Source organism: Siphateles boraxobius, unplaced genomic scaffold (assembly GCF_051911475.1).
Source record: "Siphateles boraxobius isolate OS27281-9 unplaced genomic scaffold, OSU_SipBor_1 225, whole genome shotgun sequence".
NCBI lineage: Eukaryota > Metazoa > Chordata > Actinopteri > Cypriniformes > Leuciscidae > Siphateles > Siphateles boraxobius.
In genome coordinates, this window is record NW_027508839.1 from 345001 (window position 1) to 365000 (window position 20000).

General features: G+C 40.6%; 2 protein-coding genes across 13 annotated transcripts in view; one reads left to right on the plus strand and one right to left on the minus strand.

The window, feature by feature from the left end:
• LOC143747542 (receptor-type tyrosine-protein phosphatase mu-like) overlaps nucleotides 1-20000 on the minus strand; it is a 281363-nt gene that overhangs the window by 254154 nt on the left and 7209 nt on the right. The gene's annotated exons all lie outside the window — the stretch shown is intronic.
• LOC143747540 (E3 SUMO-protein ligase ZBED1-like) overlaps nucleotides 18771-20000 on the plus strand; it is a 1411-nt gene continuing 181 nt past the window's right edge. The window contains exons 1-3 of the mRNA XM_077240332.1: nucleotides 18771-19222; nucleotides 19433-19532; nucleotides 19793-20000. The exon at nucleotides 19793-20000 is cut by the window's right edge and continues 181 nt beyond it. Coding sequence (XP_077096447.1) covers nucleotides 18776-19222; nucleotides 19433-19532; nucleotides 19793-20000 — 755 coding nt within the window. The 5' untranslated portion in view covers nucleotides 18771-18775. The remainder of the gene's footprint in view (nucleotides 19223-19432; nucleotides 19533-19792) is intronic.

Sequence of the window (20000 nt, forward strand, 5' to 3'; positions counted from 1 at the left end):
GTTTGGCCACACACACACACACACACACACACACACACACACACACACACACACACACACACACACACACACACACACACTTCACCCAGTTCGGCCACACACACACACACACTTCACCCAGTTTGGCCACACACACACACACACACACACACACTTCACCCAGTTCGGCCACACACACACACACTTCACCCAGTTTGGCCACACACACACACACACACACACACACACACACACACACACACACACACACACACACACACACTTCACCCAGTTCGGCCACACACACACTTCACCCAGTTCGGCGACACACACAGACACACACACACACACACACTTCACCCAGTTTGGCCCACACACACACACTTCACCCAGTTTGGCCACACACACACACACACACACACACACACACACACACACACTCACTCACTCTCACACACACACACACTTCACCCAGTTTGGCCACACACACACACACACACACTTCACCCAGTTTGGCCACACACACACACACACACACACACACACACACACACACACACACACACACACACACACACACATACACACTTCACCCAGTTTGGCCACACACACACACACACACACACACTTCACCCAGTTTGGCCACACACACACACACACACACTCACACTTCACCCAGTTCAGCCACACACACACACTCACACTTCACCCAGTTCAGCCACACACACACACACACACACTTCACCCAGTTCGGCCACACACACACACACACAGTTCACCCAGTTTGGCCACACACACATACACACACACACTCTTCACCCAGTTCAGCCACACACACACACACACACACACACACACAGACACAAACACAAACACACACACTTCACCCAGTTTGGCCACACACACTTCACCCAGGTCGGACACGCACACACGCACACACGCACACACACACACACGCACACACACACACACACACACACACACACACACACACACACTCCCTCACACACACACACTCCCTCACACACACACACACACACACACACACACACACACACACACACTCTGATGAGCGCTGTAATCAATAGGGCGACAAATGAACCTGCACAATTGACTTCAGCTTGTTCATTCATTATTAACGGCTCACACTAAATGAACTTAAATTAAAGTAGCAGCGTTTGACAGCCCTAAGCTTCTCATTTAGCATTCAGCAACAAATCTCAATGTGACACACACACACACACACACACACACACGACTCCCGAGACGCTTCAGGACACGCGCGGTTATCAACCAGGGTTCGACACACTTTCCTCTCAGAGGAAAATAACTCCAGAAGTTTTCTTCGAGTCTTCAGCTTTCACTCCTTATAATAGTTTAGTATCATTGAGATATTATTATAGTTTATGTTTTTGCTTCTAATCATAACGTTTGAGGGCTATTCTAGTGTTATCGAGACTGTTTTTGCTTCTAATATTAGTTAAAGTTGTAGCCATTGTTATTGTGTGTTTTTATCATTTTATTATTATGTTTACAGAAGTCTATACACCCGGTGAGGACACTTAATCGATATAAGACTGAGACGTGTTTTAATATCCCAGCGTTCATGAGTTTATAAGAGTTTTGACCTGCTTATTTTCCAATGCCGTGTTCCAGCTCACAGGAATCAGGTCAAGCCGCAACTTACCGAAGGTTTTCCAATGCGTCCGACGCAATAATTGGAGCTTTCAGCGATACATCAAAAGAAATCCCTGTGGGAACAAGCAACAGATTCAAGGTTCGTCTAATTAAGATCAGAGCTGCGATTCAAAGGGACACTCCAGTGTGGCGTCAAACTAAAGAGGAAATCACAATGATGATTTACACAGGCCATATTCTTCTGTTTCCCATTATTCATCCGTGTTTAGTGTGTAATGTTGCTGTTTGATCATGAGAAAGCTCCAGTTCTTCTCTATATCAGTGTCAGTGTTTCTGAACTCATGAAACGAGTTTCTTCCGGGAACGAACACGTCACAATATTCCCCATTATTATAATTCATACGCAGAATAAAGGGGCGGGGCCTTGTTGAGTCTCTCTCTTTAATCAACACTGAAGTGATTAAACTGCAGTTCCTCGACTGGCCACTAGAGACCGGCTGCAGGAGAGACTCAATCCCATAGACCCGCATGTGAAAATGCCCAACTTTACAGCAGAAACACACACGTTCACAGGCTGGTGCAAAAACTGGTTTTGGTCTATATAGCTAATTTAGCTCTTCATGACGACTGTGAGGCGGGTGAATTATTTTTATAACTCATTAGTTTAAATTATATTAAGCCTTAAAGTTCTGCAGAATTAAGGGCGTGGCCACTTGAGTGACAGGTGGATTGCCGCTGATGTCACTACTAGCCGTTTGTCTGCTAGCGTTAGCGCCACGTCACCTCAGCTAATCTGCTCGCTGCACATTTCCGGTTATATGGGAGTGACGCGCAGCCAAGATGGCGACGGCCGGCTCCGCCCACTTTGAGCTTCAAAAATGCTCTTCAGAATCACGCACACTACGAACATATTTTTTTTTCAGTCTATGGTTGAAACTGGCGGTTTATGGTAAGGGGCGGGACATTTCCCAAACACACTCGAAGCGTTCGACCAATAACAACACACTGCTCCAGCCGACCAATCAGAGCACAGTGTGCTTTTCAGAAGGAGGGGCTTCATAGAGACAGGAGGTAAACAGAGCGTTACTGACAGACTGGGAAGAGAGGAGCCGCAACAATGGAGAATATAATAATCAACATTCAAGCAGGAAAACCTGTTCTGGTAGAGCCTGAAAACAACATCGAGACTGTAAAAGGGCAGAATATGCACATATGCATGCGACCGGCTGGGAATCCGAGGTAAACACGCACAGATGACGGATCTGAGGGTCTGCACTGAAAAGATCAGAAGCGGTGGACCCGGAGAAACACGCAGCAGGTGGTTTGACAGTGTGCCACTAAAACACACACACACACACACACACACACACACGTCTGTGAAAGGTCAGCGCTGACACGCCGTCCCCCTGATGGAGACACGATCCAGTGGCGTGTCGGATCTGTGTGTTGTTGTGGCGGAGTGATATTCCCACAGCTCTCCTGCAGAGAGAAGGTCACGATCGGCCCGAAGCCCCACTAAAGTCCTGCTCACCGGCTCTCGCAAAGGTCTCGTCCCACGAGCGCGCGCCGCGAATCTGCCTCGTACCGCTCAAACTGTGTCACAGACAAACAAACCATCTGTGAACATCGTTAGCCGTGAAAAAAGAAGAGTTTTGCACACACACACATCTTTAAAGTAGGGCTGTGCAATGGTCAATTGCGATTAATCACATCCAAAATAAAAGTTTGTGTTTACATAATATATGTGTGTGTACTGTGTATAATTATTTTGCATAATAAATACACACATGTGCATGTATATATTTAAGAAATATTTGCATGCATGTATATACATTTGTATTACATATAAATATTTTATATATAAATTAAAAACATTTCTTAAATATATACATGCATGTATATATAACAAAAATAAGTATACACAGTACACACACATATATTATGTAAACTGTGATTAATTACGATTGACCATTGCACAGCCCTACTTTAAAGCAGATTCGCTGTTTTGGGGACACCAAAGTATTGTGCTGTAATCTCACATATACTGATCCCATAATTACAGCAGCTCCTAGAAAGACTCAGTTCCCATTCCATATCCCGTCCTGGGATGAAGGTCTGTGTGTAAAAAGTGCTGACGGTTGATTTTCACGAGGATAAACAGCTGTGTGTTCAGTAATCCGTGCCATGTGGCCTAACACACATAGACTCAGCAAAACTACACTTAAACGCACATCTTACCAACACAACGCTCTAAATGTCCCACTGTCTGTATAATCACAGGCCTGTCGCTGAAAACCCGACGGGAAATGAACTCTGATGAGGGTTCGTCCCGCGCCGTGGCATCTTGAACACTATCTGTTGAGCTCTGCGTCTGTCACACACAACCCTCTTTGCAATTTAATTGTCAGAGAGACGGAGAGTGAGTGCAAGGCCCGTGGAAACAGATTCCTCAGGTTTGGGAACAGCGAGAGGAGACACTGACTGATGCCAGAAACACACGCGTCCTCCCTTTGACAGCAATTAGCAGTGTCACAGTTTCATTAAAGCGTCAGCTTTCAGCTTAACCCGGTTCTTTAGAGCGGAGATAATAGGACGTCTATCCGTGATGTTACACTCAGGCTTTGTTCACCAAGTGGCATGAAGTTGATCTCATGGATACAGAAGCAAAAACAAAGCAAGAATCACAGGCAGTGTTGGGGAAAGATACTTCGAAAAGTAATGCGTTACAATATTGCGTTACTCGCTTAAAAAGTGAAAAATTGCTTTACTTAGTTACATTTAATAAAGTAATGCATTACAATAAATGGGAAAACAAAGTAACTTATTTGAAAAATTAACTTCAGAGTGACAGAGATCAAGCATATTCATCTACAATAATTCAGTATTTTCATCTTCAGAATCATGAATATGTTTATTCTGGTGTCTCTATTGTCCTGTGCTTTGGGTTTCAGCACCAAGTCCAAGTCTATTCATTTACACACACAATGTAATATATCAAATTTAGCATTTTAATTTTTGTAACCTTTAATCATATGTCTTGGAGTATCGCAGTAATATGGTATCGTGAGGTCAGTATCGGGATATGTATATTGAATCGTGAGGGAATCGTTACACTCGTAGTAAAGACAGATTCATTTCCAGCTTCTTAAACCTTCACTGCCGTCACACACTCTCAGCCCGAGTTCTCAGATTCAACGGTTCCTTCTTATAATCACCCGTGTGTCGTTTCTCAGCGCAGGAGTGTGTGTCTGGTCATGGTTTGTTTGTGTGTGTGCGTCTCTGTTTGCAGACGTTGATGTTCGTCCCGCTGTTCGCTATTACTGCGCCTCCAGTGACTGAGAAAGACCCGTGGCTGGACTCGATTAAACCTTCCCGTTCACTAAACCCTCCGCAGGGGCCCGGGGCCGGTTCACGCTCGAAAGCAACACTTAACAATCTGACAACAAACCAAACTGCTTCAATTTAATCCATCTCCCACGGTGAGCGGAGTTAGAGGTACACATATGCCCTCATTATTTGCACCGCTGCATTGTGAGATTGCAGTTTCTCTGTGGATATTTGCAGACGTTACCCTGCTAATCACACGCTGTCCTGATACACTGCAAAAAATGCTTTTCTTAGTTGGTATTTTTGTCATGTTTCCAGTCCAAACGCCTACAAATTATTGAATCAAGATGCATTTACTACAGTAGTAAAAGGCCGTAAGATATTATGTCTTGTTGTTTGGGGAAATAAATCAAAATTAAGTGAGTTGTTGCTTTAAAAAAAAAGCAAAATGATCTACCAATGGGGTCAGAAAAATAATCTTGTTCCTGTTTGAATTAAGATTATTTTTCTTTCCCATTTGACAGATCATTTTGCTTTTTTTTTTTAAGCAACAACTCACTTCATTTTGATTTATTTCCCTAAAAAAAAAGCAAAATGATCTACCAATGGGGTCAGAAAAATAATCTTGTTCCTGTTTGAATTAAGATTATTTTTCTTTCCCATTTGACAGATCATTTTGCTTTTTTTTTTTAAGCAACAACTCACTTCATTTTGATTTATTTCCCCAGAAAACAAGACATAATATCTTATGGGCTTTTACTGTTCTAATCTAATGTAGGTCTGGTCTAGTAAATGCATCTTGATTTAATAATTTTGAGATATTTGGACTGGAAACAAGACAAAAACACTAAGAAAGAAAAGTGTATCACAGTAAGTATACCTACATAATACACGTTCCAGCTGTTATTGTTCCCAATTTATCAGTGCAAGTTCTTCTAAAAAAGAAAAGTGTTTGACATCAACTACACCGATTCACAGTCACACACGGCAGTAAACAATGTTCTGTTACTTGTCAACTTGTCAATGTTGGCTAGATCATGAAGTTTGCCCAAGACAACAAAAAAAGGGAGTTGGAGAGTTTGGAATATTTGAATGAGGACGTCAGTATTGAGCAAAAGCCAATGACCCACTTATTCATTCGTTTTAAGGCAAGCCTTACAAAATACCCACTCTCTCCAGAGAGGAGAGCAAATTAGCCATGATGGGACGAAAACCACAGGACAAACACTCTGTACTGGTGCATGTTGGGAAACATTAGGGCTAAACCCGAGAGAAGGGCGTCTCCTTCCACGAACACAACTCGACCGCCCCGGTTTAATAATGGAAAGAGAGAGAGAGAGAGAGAGAGAGAGAGAGAGAGAGAGAGAGAGATCCACAGAATCCAATTTATAAAAGCACAACAAGAAAATGACTTGACTTATTGGACTGAAACAACAGTAAAACAAAATAAACTTGAATGTTTTCTGGCCCTAAATAGAGACTACCCAAAAGCAGAACATTTGAGTGCAGTAAAAGACTGTAAATTAAGAAGAATGACGAGGTACAGACTCATGCTGCGTCCCAATTCCCCTACTTATACTACGCCCTAAAAGTATGTACTCTTTCTGTGAAGAAAAAGTACATACTTCTGATTGTGTAGCAAAAGAGTAGGCAAGCTTTGGGACACACTACTTCTTCATCTTTGACACACAGATCTGTCGCGTGCATCCTACCGTAAACTGCCCTGTCAATCATCTCGTCACAGTTAAAATCCTCCATTCAATCGAATTTAATTTCCTAGCGTTTCGGAGAGAAATGTTGTCGCACGTTCATCTGCCAGCCGTGGCTCTTTCATGCGGAGACTCTCCTCGTGTGTTTGCAGTTTGAATATAATGATGCATTTAAAAGTTAACGGCTAAACGTATCTTAACAAAAGTTCACAATGTTGCTGCAGGTGCAATATAATATAGACAACATTGCACTTGAGCGAATAAATTCACACAAAGTTATGTAAAAAAATAGTGAGTATCCTAGTAAACATAGTCAGTTATGTCTTAAGTGAATGTAAACAGTTGAGAAAGTAAATGCATGTGTAACAGAATCTCGGATCCATGCAGCTCTTAAAGTGACAGCAGCCTAATAAATGTGTATTAGTTAGTATATTATTATAAATGTATATTAGTTAGGCTAGTAGCTTTAGCTGTGGTAAACGCACTCTTACACCGAATTGATTCCTCTTTCTTGTTTCCTTGCCCTTTGAACGGACACATAAACACAAAACGATGTCTATATACCCGTCTCTGCAAGTGTTCTCTCGGTTCTGTCATGAGTGAACAGTTCAGGAAGAAACCGGATGTGTGTCAGTTTATTCGGTCTTAAAGTGACGGCAGACTAATATTCCTGCTGTTGTCTGTGTCATTAATGTTCAAGGATTTTTCGCCAGCAGGGGTCGCTAACCTCTTACAATAACAGAGGCGTATACTGATGATGAGGTATATTCCACATTAAGCTGAATTATGGATCTTGTCGTCAAGCTGATGGATCTTTTATAGATGAGTGAATACATTAATGTTTTTAACATGACTGTGGTATGAAGCAGGGCGCGATTGCTAGCGTATACCAGCGCCACACGCAACGCGAGTGCCGCGGATATAAAAGAATAAGGACATTTCATTCTACCGAACTACACGCAAGTGCTGAATTAATACTCACACAGGTCAGTTTATTAGACGAATCAAACTTGAGGTAACGCAGCGCTGTTTCACTCGCTCTAACAGTTACACTATCACACTAAACGGCATTTGAGTGTGTTGAATGTTGCTAGTTAGGTTGTGTGTTGGCTGTATGAGACTAAGTACGTTAAGCTAGATCAACATTAGAATAACATACAGATCATATTCTAACATTTCATAATGTTGAACTAAATAACATTGATTAAAATTGATAACATTTGTTTTATGTACATTTGCTCACCTGTCTAAAAGTGCGTGCAACACTCGCGTCTCTGTCAAGTGGAAGTTAGTCGCAGACGTGGAGCTCTCGGCATCTCGAAACATGTTGATCTTCGTTTTAGTCCTCTTTTTGTCTCAAAGTCTGCTTGCCATGATCCATAATGTTTGAACAAAACAACAACAGCGTGAGCGTCCTGCTAGGCATAACGTGGCCAGTTGTCAACGTGTGTCGCCATGGTTACTATGGCAGTACGAGGTCAAACCTGGCGGAAACCGAGGCTAACGCGGATATGACGTCATTGACTGGCGACCCCTCACCCCTGCTCACACGCCCCGTTTCCTTGGTTAAAATCACAATTTTCTCACGATTTACAAATTGTTTGTAACATTTGGGATATTGTAAGTAATCACTTAAACAAAATATATAACATTGGCCTAGTGTTTTTGGATATTTTACTGCAAAAATCCTACATATTGTACCTTTAATAAAACGACAAAATACAGGCTTATTTATTCATTTCTGTGCCTGAATACTGTTAGACTTTGTAACTTTGTTATTAAGTATTAATCTCTGCTTGCACTTTGAGTATTTGTTCTTATTTTATTACTGACTGTTCGCTTATTTTTAATAATGTTTGAACTTTATCAGTTAGGCTAGTAGTTTTTGATGTATTATCAAAGAACTTTCAAACGATCTTTAAGTAATAAATGAAAAGCATAGTAACTCCCCCCCCCCCCATATATATATATACACACACTTTTTTTTCTTTTTTTGCTGATCAGAAAAATGATCCGATCCGTGGCTCAAAAATCGTAAATGATTCGACCGTGTATTGTACCGCTGGAGTCGTGTGTGTGTGTGTGTGTGTGTGTTCGGGCCCCTGAGGACGCTCTGGGCTCTGTCCCTGTTAATGCAGAGCCCGTGGCCTCGCCGGCGGCCCTGAAGCTCCAGCGCCCTGATCCTCACGTCTGATCTGATCCGTCTGTCCAAATGACCCTCCTCACACAGTCTGTGGGCTTTATCTGCTCATGTTCCTGTCTGCATCTCGTCAGCGCTCTGGAAAACCTCTTCACCGACAGCACTGCAAACGACACACACACACACACACACGCACGCGCACGCGCACACGCGCACACGCACACACGCACACACACACACAAGCACACACACACACACGCACGAGCACCATTCCCAGACACCAGCTCTCAGGCCTCGTCCACACTAACACTGTCATATTTTAATATGTTGATATTATGTTTCCATTTGAAAACGCATTGGTAACACTTTACAATAATATTCATTAGTTAACATAAACTAAGAATGAACAATAATTCTTGAACATTTATTAATCTTAGTTAATATTAAGTTCAACATTTACTAATACGTTATTAAAACATTAATGCACTGTGAACTAACATGAACAAACAATGAACAGCTGTATTTTATTAAATACCGTTCGCAAAGATTAATAAATACTGTAACTAATGTATCGCTCATTAGTTCATGTTGGTTATACATTAACTCATGTTAACTAATGAAGCTTAGTGTAAAGTGTTCCCAACGCATCTTTTCCTCTCGTTCTGTCCTTCTGTTCACACTGACACAGCGTTTTTATTAATGAAAACACTCTCCAAAGTGGATACATTTGTAAACGCTGTATCGTGTTGTAGTGTGCACTGCCAAAACTGAGGACTTTAAAACCGGTGACGTAAGTTTAGTCATGTGACGCATATTATACCAATAGATATTGATGTTTATAGCGGTATTGTGCCGGTTATGTGCGCTTCACTTTCACACTGTTGCTTAAATATGTGACTCACACACTCTTCACATCACAAATAAATATACATCATAAATATAACTCGACCGAACATATAATGCTGAGTGAGCGCGACCCGGACCAGCAGTGAATGCGGAGATATTCTGATGAATAAAATTATCTGGCAGAAGAATTGTGCGATAACTTTATTATTTATTGTTCCGTCAGGATCGTCTCAGTGCGCTTTGTGAGGGTTTACGGTGGATTTAGCGTTTCAGTAAAACGCTAGTGTGCCTTTTTAATATTAATATTGTATCCGTATTAATGTAGACGTAGCCCGAGTCACTTCTGCTCGTCTTCAACTTCAACAAACAAAGTTAGTGAGATACGCTTGGTTTTTGTGTCTCGGTTCGGGACAGAAGTTGGAAGCGCGGCTCTCTGGATCAGCCAAGAAGCGCCACACAGAAAGATTTTCTTTTCTTCAGTGATCTAAACAGGGATTTGCTTAATTTGGCATGTATTGGATTTCCCCAGCAGAGATTTGCCTCGTTTATCATCGTGGAGGGGCTCATTTCATGCTGTTGGCTCTTCCACAAGCCTTCTGAAGCATTACAGTGCTGCGACAGAGAGGATCTGCCATCCTTCGGGAAAACACGGAAAATAATTCTTTGCTCCATTGAGAGGAGCAGTGCAATGTCCAACAAATCCTCATTCAATCCAAAGCTGCGTTTACACTAGCACAAAAAATCACATCTTTTACTCAAATCTGAATTTGTTGCACACAATGTTGTAAACACAAAAATCCACACGAGATCCGATTTTTTCGCATCCGATCTGAGCCACTTCCAAATGTGGTTTTAAATCAGAAACATATCCGATGTCTGGACTAATATATCAGTCTAAACACGCATATCCGATTCCACTTTCAATTCAAGCCAGCACAAGTCGAAAACACACTGTAAACCCTAACGCTCAAAATAATGAATTGGTTTGAGTAGGTCAAACTTAAATTAAACTAATTAGTTCAGTCAAATTAACTGAGTATTTTGCACTTTTTTTTCTTTCAAGTTCACACTGTTCTTTCAGTTCATAACTGATATATTTAAGTAAACTGAACTGTTTCATTGTTTTGAGCTTTATATTTTAATTTAGACAAACTTAAGTTTAACTGAAACTGAAGAGATCAAACTTAAACTGTCGTAAATCTTGAATGCTTTAAAGCACTTTATTTGGCACCCCTTGTTTTGTGTTCTAATGTGTTCATTTCATTTTATTTCATTTTATTAGAGGATAACCCCTTGAGATGAAACATCTTGTTTTCGTGGGGGTCCTCAGGATAACACCAAAAACTTACACATACATACATACATACTACAGCTCTTCCTCACAGCCATCCACCCCAGCCGGTCCCACCTCTGTCCAGAGCGTATTCACATAAACAGTTTAGTATGAGATTAAGATGATATTAAGATATTACAATATTACAGGAGAGAACCATTTTTGACGAAGCCACCAAAACAAGCAAATATATAACCTACAAATACAAAGTTCTTCTTATATTTACAAAAATGGGGATGTTGGGAATGGAGAACGTTGGTCTAGATCACAGACTGGAACTGTGACCATGAGGTAATGTAAACCTGGCTATTGTATCGTTCTCAATGTTTCAAAAATAAAGACTTTAAGAATTTAAAAAAAATAAAATAAACCACTTTAGTTGGAAATTTAATTTTCAGGTCTATGCTCAAAAAGTGAATACATTAATTATAAACACAGCGTAAATATAATTTAGTATAAAAAATCCCCCCAACAAATACAAAATATTATCAAACTAAAATATAGTACATTCATTTCATTGACAAGAAAAATAAATTCAATAATTGTTGACCGACAGAAGAGCACCAGAGGGTTAAAAGAGGTTTGATGACGGTGAGTAAATGATGACAGACTTTCATCCAATCAATTCCCAAAGGATAAAATCAGTTCCCGCCCTGCATTGTTCGAGTCAAATCTTGAGTTTCACATGATAATAGCCCACGGTTTGAAAGCAGAAAGGGTTGCGGAAGCGGTTTCATGTTGACTTAAAGAACCATATCAAACCTGAACACGAAGCCACAGAAGCCCTGAAACGACCACAGCCGGAAACGTCTGGTCAACTCAGAGCGTCTTTATAAAGACATCTCTCTCCCGGTAACAAGTTTAGCCCCTAAAAAGCTCAGCTGCTCTAATTTTGAAGAGCGTTCTTAACCTCACTTAACTTTACCCACGCCACAAGAGAGTCCCCCTCCAGTTCCTTGAAAACGGATGACATACATACAGGGTTTCATCCATCAAGAGCAGATGAAATATGAGGTGTTAAGGAGCGGACCATGTCCTGGGGCGCTTCATAAATCCATATATCCTTCCCGCTCGGAGAACAGTGACAATGACCCAAAAACAGGCTCATGGAACAAGTGCAGGAAGAAAAGCATTCAGGAGAACTGATACAGCCGTCAAAACGTGCAAAAATCCAGCTAACACACATATCTTCTCAGACATTTACACACAGTCAAACCAACATTTATTCAGAGACACCTTCAACATTTCTCACAGTTTATTCGCTATAGTTTAGAAAATGGTAATTAAATATGACAAGAACTTGATATTTGACTGGTTTTGTCCGTCCTTCTGTTAGACTCTCACACATGAATTATGATGAATATCTGTCAGCTGTTAAATTTAACTACACAATTAGATAATACCAGTTTAGCTCAACCAGTTACCAAGCAATGCTTCATGTTGTTCAGTCTGTGGTGTAAAAAGCTGCATTAGTTATTAAAGAAAAAACACTTAAAACATGATCAGCTCAAAGTGTCAAATTTATATAAATTTTACTGGTAGTCACTGTACGAATTTTTGGGGCACAGTTTACTTTATTTTGCTCTCCTCACTTACATAAATGAACTATAGTGTCCTGCACACACTAGTAAAATAATATCAAATATTATATTTGTTGTCTGAATAATTTTTGGCTTGACTGTATATAAAAACATAACTTCTGAAGGTTCAGGTAACAAACGTTTTTTCTTGGTTATACGAACATTGAGGGAACATTCCATTTAGCAAACATCATTGTTACTTTTGAACATTCCGAAACAAGTTGCAACATTTAAAAACGTTAGACGAACTAAAACGCTTCATGGAAAATGTATTATAATGTTTTTGTGCTAAAGTTTTATTAAAGACAAGGCAAGGCAAGTGTATGTATTTCATACACTATAGTAACTCAAAGTGCTTTACACAAAATAATCACAAAATAAAAGCAAGGAGAATTAAAAGAGTAAAATCAATAAACTTCTCATCTGGCAAAACCGTGTATCAGACCTGATAACTTTGAAGGAACGTTCTTTTAATGTTGAAGAACGCTAGTTTATAACTTTGGGAGAACGTTCCCTGTCAGCTCAAACCAACATTACATTAAAGATAGTGATATAGAAGTAAAGCAGCGATTGTTTCTCCACATTAACGCCTCTGGTGCTCCAAACTTTTTATTTTTATCTCCTGCCGTCTGATTCTTACTCTGCATGGGCTCGAAAAAATTAATAATGTCCAATTAAGCATTTACACGGATTTGCCTTTCAGCTGTTATTGGGCTGATTTTAATATCATATTCCCTTTGCCTTCTTCTCTAAAGCCCCTGGAGTCGCTGTAAGCACCCAATTCAAGGTTAAAAAAACGTCCCAGCGCTGTGAGCATTACTCCAAACGGAGCTTCAATGAGAAATCCTAATTCTGCAGTTTTATTTCGGTTCAATATTAATTTTACAAATTACATAGATATTTTGCATAATGTTTATTAATGATCTGGCTCCCTTTGGTGAGCGTCTTTCCGGCGCGCTGCTCCACAGTGAATGCTTGCATCAGCAGCATCTGTGCTTCAGATCAACACACTACAACTCTATTCCACACACCAATCCTGCAAAGCAGAATTAAAACCATGCTTCTGTTTTATCATCATTACAATCCACTAGTTTACTCAGCATCCGCAACAGTGGCTTATTAACATCAAGCTTGAAATTACAATTTACCCTATCTATTTTCCTAATGCATCAAAAAAGCCTTTGCATTAATAGATTTTTCCTTTTTTTTAAATGTTTTTACCTTGTGATGTCATAACAGGACTCTCCAATCATTTATTCTGCTTAAACCCCACCCTGCAAGCTTAGCCCCGCCTACATGTTTGAGAGCCACGCCCACATATCAACATCCAATCAACAACGATGCACAGAACTAAGTCCCGCCCTACACTTTTCTTTTTTTTAATGTACGTCTCAATGCAGAAAATCATGTCGGTGCTTCCATTTCATCACAACTTTAATTTACATCTAAATATTTGGCAGACATTATTATTCAAAGCAACTTAAAAGTCCCCCTGTGGTGAAAATCTAGCTTTTAATGTTGTTTATATGTCTATGTGGTGTTTTTAATATGCTTTAAGACAAACCATGTGTCAAAGAGTGGATCTCTGAGTGAGTGAGTAAGTGGAGGCGGGGCTCATTTGCATATTCATAGCACCGCGAATACTAAATTGGGCAAGGGTGTCGAGTTACATTCAAATTATACGAAGGCATGAATAGTATTTTTTTAAGGAGTAAACATTTAAATATGTCATTTTGATGATTAAAGATGAGTTTTAAGGAATAAAAGTATTGACTACAGGTCAAGTTTTTTTTTGCGGCTGGGTATTGTTAAAAAATGTTCTATATCAATACCGATACTGATACTTTGACTTCAAGACCGGTTTCAGAACAATATTGTTTTTAAATGCACATATTGCTTTGTGAGGTTGGACTGTATATATTCAAACAAAGTTACATATAATCCAATCTTAGATCTTTGCAATAGTACAATTAATCTGATGATATCCACAAACCGAACTGATGAAGAGTAAGCGGCCTGATTGTAGATAAGCATTACAGCACATTCCTCTAATGCATGAATAACTAAATCACAAAAATAAAATCATTGCATTAATCTGGATATAAAAACGACACATACTGAATGATCAAAAAAACAATGGACTGCACTGATAGCATCTTTACTTCACAATGCATATTTAAGACAACATGCACTAAACCATTGGCTACGGTTTAAAAATAGCCGTTTGGTTCCTGTATTCATCTAAAGTAAAGTTGTAGTGGAAACTAATTACAGATGCACAATGTGAAGGCTGTGAGCTGAACACACACACACCGGTTTCCTTGTGTTTCACTGAGACGGCATTCATGCAGCGGCACGGGAGTCGAAACAAGATGTGCCATTATTAAAATGGAAAAGGCCTCCATTTTGGCTCAAGCTGCTCTGGCATTTCCTGCGTTCCCGGTTCAATGTCAACACTCACTGATTGGATTATTAATGCAATTAAATCTGCACTCGTACACTGGACTCCAGTTTGAAGCGCCTGTTGTTGTTCCTGTCGAAATAAGAGGAAGAAAAATAAAACAGCCAGCTGGAGCTAGACAAGCGCTTGTGATAGAAACAGCACAAGTTTTACTTTCTACTTAAGATTATGTGAACTATAATAGCAGATCTGCCTCTTCTGTACTCTTTACGCTCTTTTAACGCTCTTTACACTCTTTACACTCTTTACGCTCTTTACGCTCTTTACGCTCTTTTCACGCTCTTTACGCTCTTTTCACGCTCTTTTTACGCTCTTTTTACGCTCTTTACTCTTTTTACGCTCTTTACGCTCTTTATGCTCTTTTCACGCTCTTTACTCTCTTTACGCTCTTTATGCTCTTTTCACGCTCTTTACTCTCTTTACGCTCTTTTTACGCTCTTTTTACGCTCTTTTCACGCTCTTTACTCTCTTTACTCTCTTTACGCTCTTTTTACGCTCTTTACGCTCTTTACTCTCTTTACGCTCTTTTTACGCTCTTTACCCGCTCTTTACTCTCTTTACGCTCTTTTCACGCTCTTTACTCTCTTTACGCTCCTTTTACGCTCTTTACGCTCTTTTCACGCTCTTTACTCTCTTTACGCTCTTTTTACGCTCTTTACGCTCTTTACTCTCTTTACGCTCTTTTCACGCTCTTTTCACGCTCTTTTTACGCTCTTTTCACGCTCTTTTTACACTTTACGCTCTTTACGCTCTTTTTATGCTCTTTACGCTCTTTTCACGCTCTTTTTACGCTCTTTTCACGCTCTTTTTACGCTCTTTTTACGCTCTTTACTCTTTTTACGCTCTTTACGCTCTTTATGCTCTTTTCACGCTCTTTACTCTCTTTACGCTCTTTATGCTCTTTTCACGCTCTTTACTCTCTTTACGCTCTTTTCACGCTCTTTTCACGCTCTTTACTCTCTTTACGCTCTTTACGCTCTTTTTACGCTCTTTACGCTCTTTACGCTCTTTTCTCTCTTTACGCTCTTTTTACGCTCTTTACCCGCTCTTTACTCTCTTTACGCTCTTTTCACGCTCTTTACTCTCTTTACGCTCCTTTTACGCTCTTTACGCTCTTTTCACGCTCTTTACTCTCTTTACGCTCTTTTTACGCTCTTTACGCTCTTTACTCTCTTTACGCTCTTTTCACGCTCTTTTCACGCTCTTTTTACGCTCTTTTCACGCTCTTTTTACACTTTACGCTCTTTACGCTCTTTTTATGCTCTTTACGCTCTTTTCACGCTCTTTACGCTCTTTTCACGCTCTTTACTCTCTTTACGCTCTTTTCACGCTCTTTTCGCGCTTTTCATGCTCTTTTTACGCTCTTTTCACGCTCTTTTCACGCTCTTTACTCTCTTTACGCTCTTTACGCTCTTTACGCTCTTTACGCTCTTTACGCTCTTTACTCTCTTTACGCTCTTTTCACGCTCTTTACTCTCTTTACGCTCTTTTTACGCTCTTTTTACGCTCTTTTCACGCTCTTTACTCTCTTTACGCTCTTTTTACGCTCTTTACGCTCTTTGCGCTCTTTTCACGCTCTTTACTCTCTTTACGCTCTTTTTACGCTCTTTACGCGCTCTTTACTCTCTTTACGCTCTTTTCACGCTCTTTACTCTCTTTACGCTCTTTTTACGCTCTTTACGCTCTTTACTCTCTTTACGCTCTTTTCACGCTCTTTTTACGCTCTTTTCACGCTCTTTTTACACTTTACGCTCTTTACGCTCTTTTTATGCTCTTTACGCTCTTTTTACACTTTACGCTCTTTACGCTCTTTTTATGCTCTTTACGCTCTTTTCACGCTCTTTTTACGCTCTTTTCACGCTCTTTTTACGCTCTTTTCATGCTCTTTTCACGCTCTTTTCATGCTCTTTTCACGCTCTTTTCACGCTCTTTTCACGCTCTTTTCACGCTTTTCATGCTCTTTTTACGCTCTTTTCACACTCTTTTTACGCTCTTTTCACGCTCTTTTTACGCTTTTCATGCTCTTTTTACGCTCTTTTCACGCTCTTTTTACGCTCTTTTCATGCTCTTTTTACGCTCTTTACGCTCTCTTTACGCTCTTTTTACGCTCTTTACGCTCTTTTCACGCTCTTCACACGCTCTTTAAAACGTTCAGCGTTGTACAAGACGCGCTTTACCAAAACAGCAAGATGACGGACAGCAGCTACACTCCGTTCAAGCCTGCACCGCCAACCAGGGACGTCGTCAGGCCTATATTAGGGGGGCTGAAGCTACCCCAAAATGTTCCTAAGCCCCCTTAAATGATAATAAGAAAAACAATAAGTCTCCGGGAGACTGCCGCATATTGATAGCGGCTCCCTGATGTACGCAAATTAGTTTAAATCTCCCGAAATCTAAAGCTGGCGAGCTCCAAACCGCATAGCACTCGCACGACAGAGAGGAAGAGAGCGAGAGTCCTTGCGTGTGTGTGCGAATGTGCGTGCGTTAGGGGTGTAAATATTAATCGATTCGCATCGATGCATCGATTATACAGCCGACGATTCAATGCATCGATGCGTCCGCAAGAGAATCGATTAATGTGTTTATTTTGCCGCCTGTCTATTTTCAGCATCCGCTCCGACATGTGCGTATAACCTACTCCTAAGCTGCGGGTGGCGCTAACCTCATTATTGTTGTACTTCACACGCGTTACTTACGTTTCACGTTCACACACATTGTTGAGTCTGACTTTATAGAACAATGGAACCATCACAGCGAGCTGGCAATGAAACTGAATTGTTACACACTCCAGTCGGCGTCAAGTCATGGGTGTGGAAGCATTTTGGCTTCAGGAAAACCGATGGAGGAGCAGTGGTAAGAGATGTTGCCGTTTGCAAAGAGAAAGGCTGTCAGTCTGAGATAAGATACTGTGGCAATACGTCGAATCTATCCGCACACCTGAAAAGGCGCCATGGCATTGATGATGGCGAGTCAGAGTGTAACGTTAAAGAAAGAACACAGGCTTCCACGCCCGCCAAATCACTGGCAACGTTTTTTGCTCCAAAGTTGTCGAGCACTTCAAAAAGAGCAAAAAACATCACCAAAGGCATTGCGTTTTTTATATGCAAAGACATGAGGCCCTATAGCGTCGTAGAGAACGAAGGCTTTAGATACCTGCTTGAAGTTCTTGAGCCGAGGTACAACATCCCCTCACGGCAACACTTTAGCGAGTCCTATATTCCGAACTTGTACACCAAAGTTTGTGATGAAGTTATTCAGGGTCTGATGAGTGCAGAGCGAGTAGCTATAACTTCAGATGGATGGACTTCATGCACAACGGAGTCCTATATCACTGTAACGTGTCATTTCATTGACAACAAATGGCAAATGAAAAACCACGTTTTACAGACTCGTGTTTTGGGAGACACTCATTCAGGAGTTAATATCGGGCAGGTTCTGAGAAGCGCGTGTGAAGAATGGGGTATATTGGACAAGGCACCGGCTCTCGTAACCGACAACGCTTCTAACATGATCAAAGCTGGTGAAGAGGCAGGCTTATCACCACATATAAAGTGCTTCGCGCACACGCTTAATCTGACAACACAAGATGGCCTGAAGATTGCTGCCACAGAACGGCTTTTAGGGCGCGTGAGGAGAATTGTGAGTTTTTTTCACCGCAGCGCAGTTGCGACCACTGTTTTGAAGGAGAAGCAAGGTTTGCTCGGGCTTCCACACCACAAGCTCAAAGCAGACGTGAAAACCCGATGAAATAGTTCTTTCGAGATGTTGGAGCGATTTCTTGAACAACAAGCTGCGGTGATGGCAACACTTCTCGACAAGAAAGTCAGAAAAGGCTCGTGTGACGTGCACACACTCAGTGAAAGTGATCTCTTGGCTGCCGAACAAATGGTGAGTCTGCTAGCCCCGCTAAAGTCTGCTACCACTCTGATGTGCGAGGAGAAGCAACCCACTGTGTCCATCATCGCACCTCTCCGAATAAAGTTGTTGGCGCATTTCGAATATGTACCGGATGACTCCGCCTTAATCAAAGACATGAAACGACTCATGTCTGAAGATCTTAGAGGGCGATATGTGGACGAAGAACCATTCTTACTTCGAGCAGCTGCTTTGGACCCCCGATTTAAAAAGCTTCCTTTCCTGGGTGATGAGAGAAGAAACCAAACCTTTGAATATCTTGCGGAAGAAGCGGCACAGCTGAAGGAACAGAGGGTAGGTTGTTTCTCATCTTGGTTCATTTAGTTATGGATGGTGTTTAATTCAATTTAATAGTGATTACTATTAAATAGTAATAGTTAAAAAGTAGTTAAATAGTTAAATAGTAATACTGATGATGAACCCGTTGTTCCATTGAGTACTCTAGCTATTACTAATAATAACTTTGCCTTTATGTGTATGTGTTTGTCTGTGTTACAGTCAGAGGCCCAGCCTGAGGAAGCCCCAGAGGCCCAGCCTCCTCACTCTTCTCCTCACCAGATTTCTTTGGAGCTAAATGAGGTGTGTGATGCAGAAACCACTAAAGGTATGTATTCATACATTGTAGACATACTTGATATTTCTATATCTTTTTATCTATCTATCTATCTATCTATCTATCTATCTATCTATCTATATATATATATATATATATATATATATATATATATATATGCTTTACATATAATTTTATATATATATATATATATATATATATATATATATATATATATATATATATATATATATATATATATAACACATAACTATAATCAAGCCTTATTTTTTATTTCTGTGCCATTCTAGAATGCCCCCCCGTTTCCAAGAAATCAAAGGTATTGGAGGACCTTTTTGGTGACTCCTTCTGCACTGAGGACCCAAGTGTCAGAGGCAAAACATCCAAAGAACAAGCCCATGATGAAGTTAGGAAGTACAGAGATGTTGCATCTTTGAGCCTAGATGGTAAGGTGTTAGACTGGTGGAGAGCTCACCAGGCTGAGTTTCCTCTCCTGGC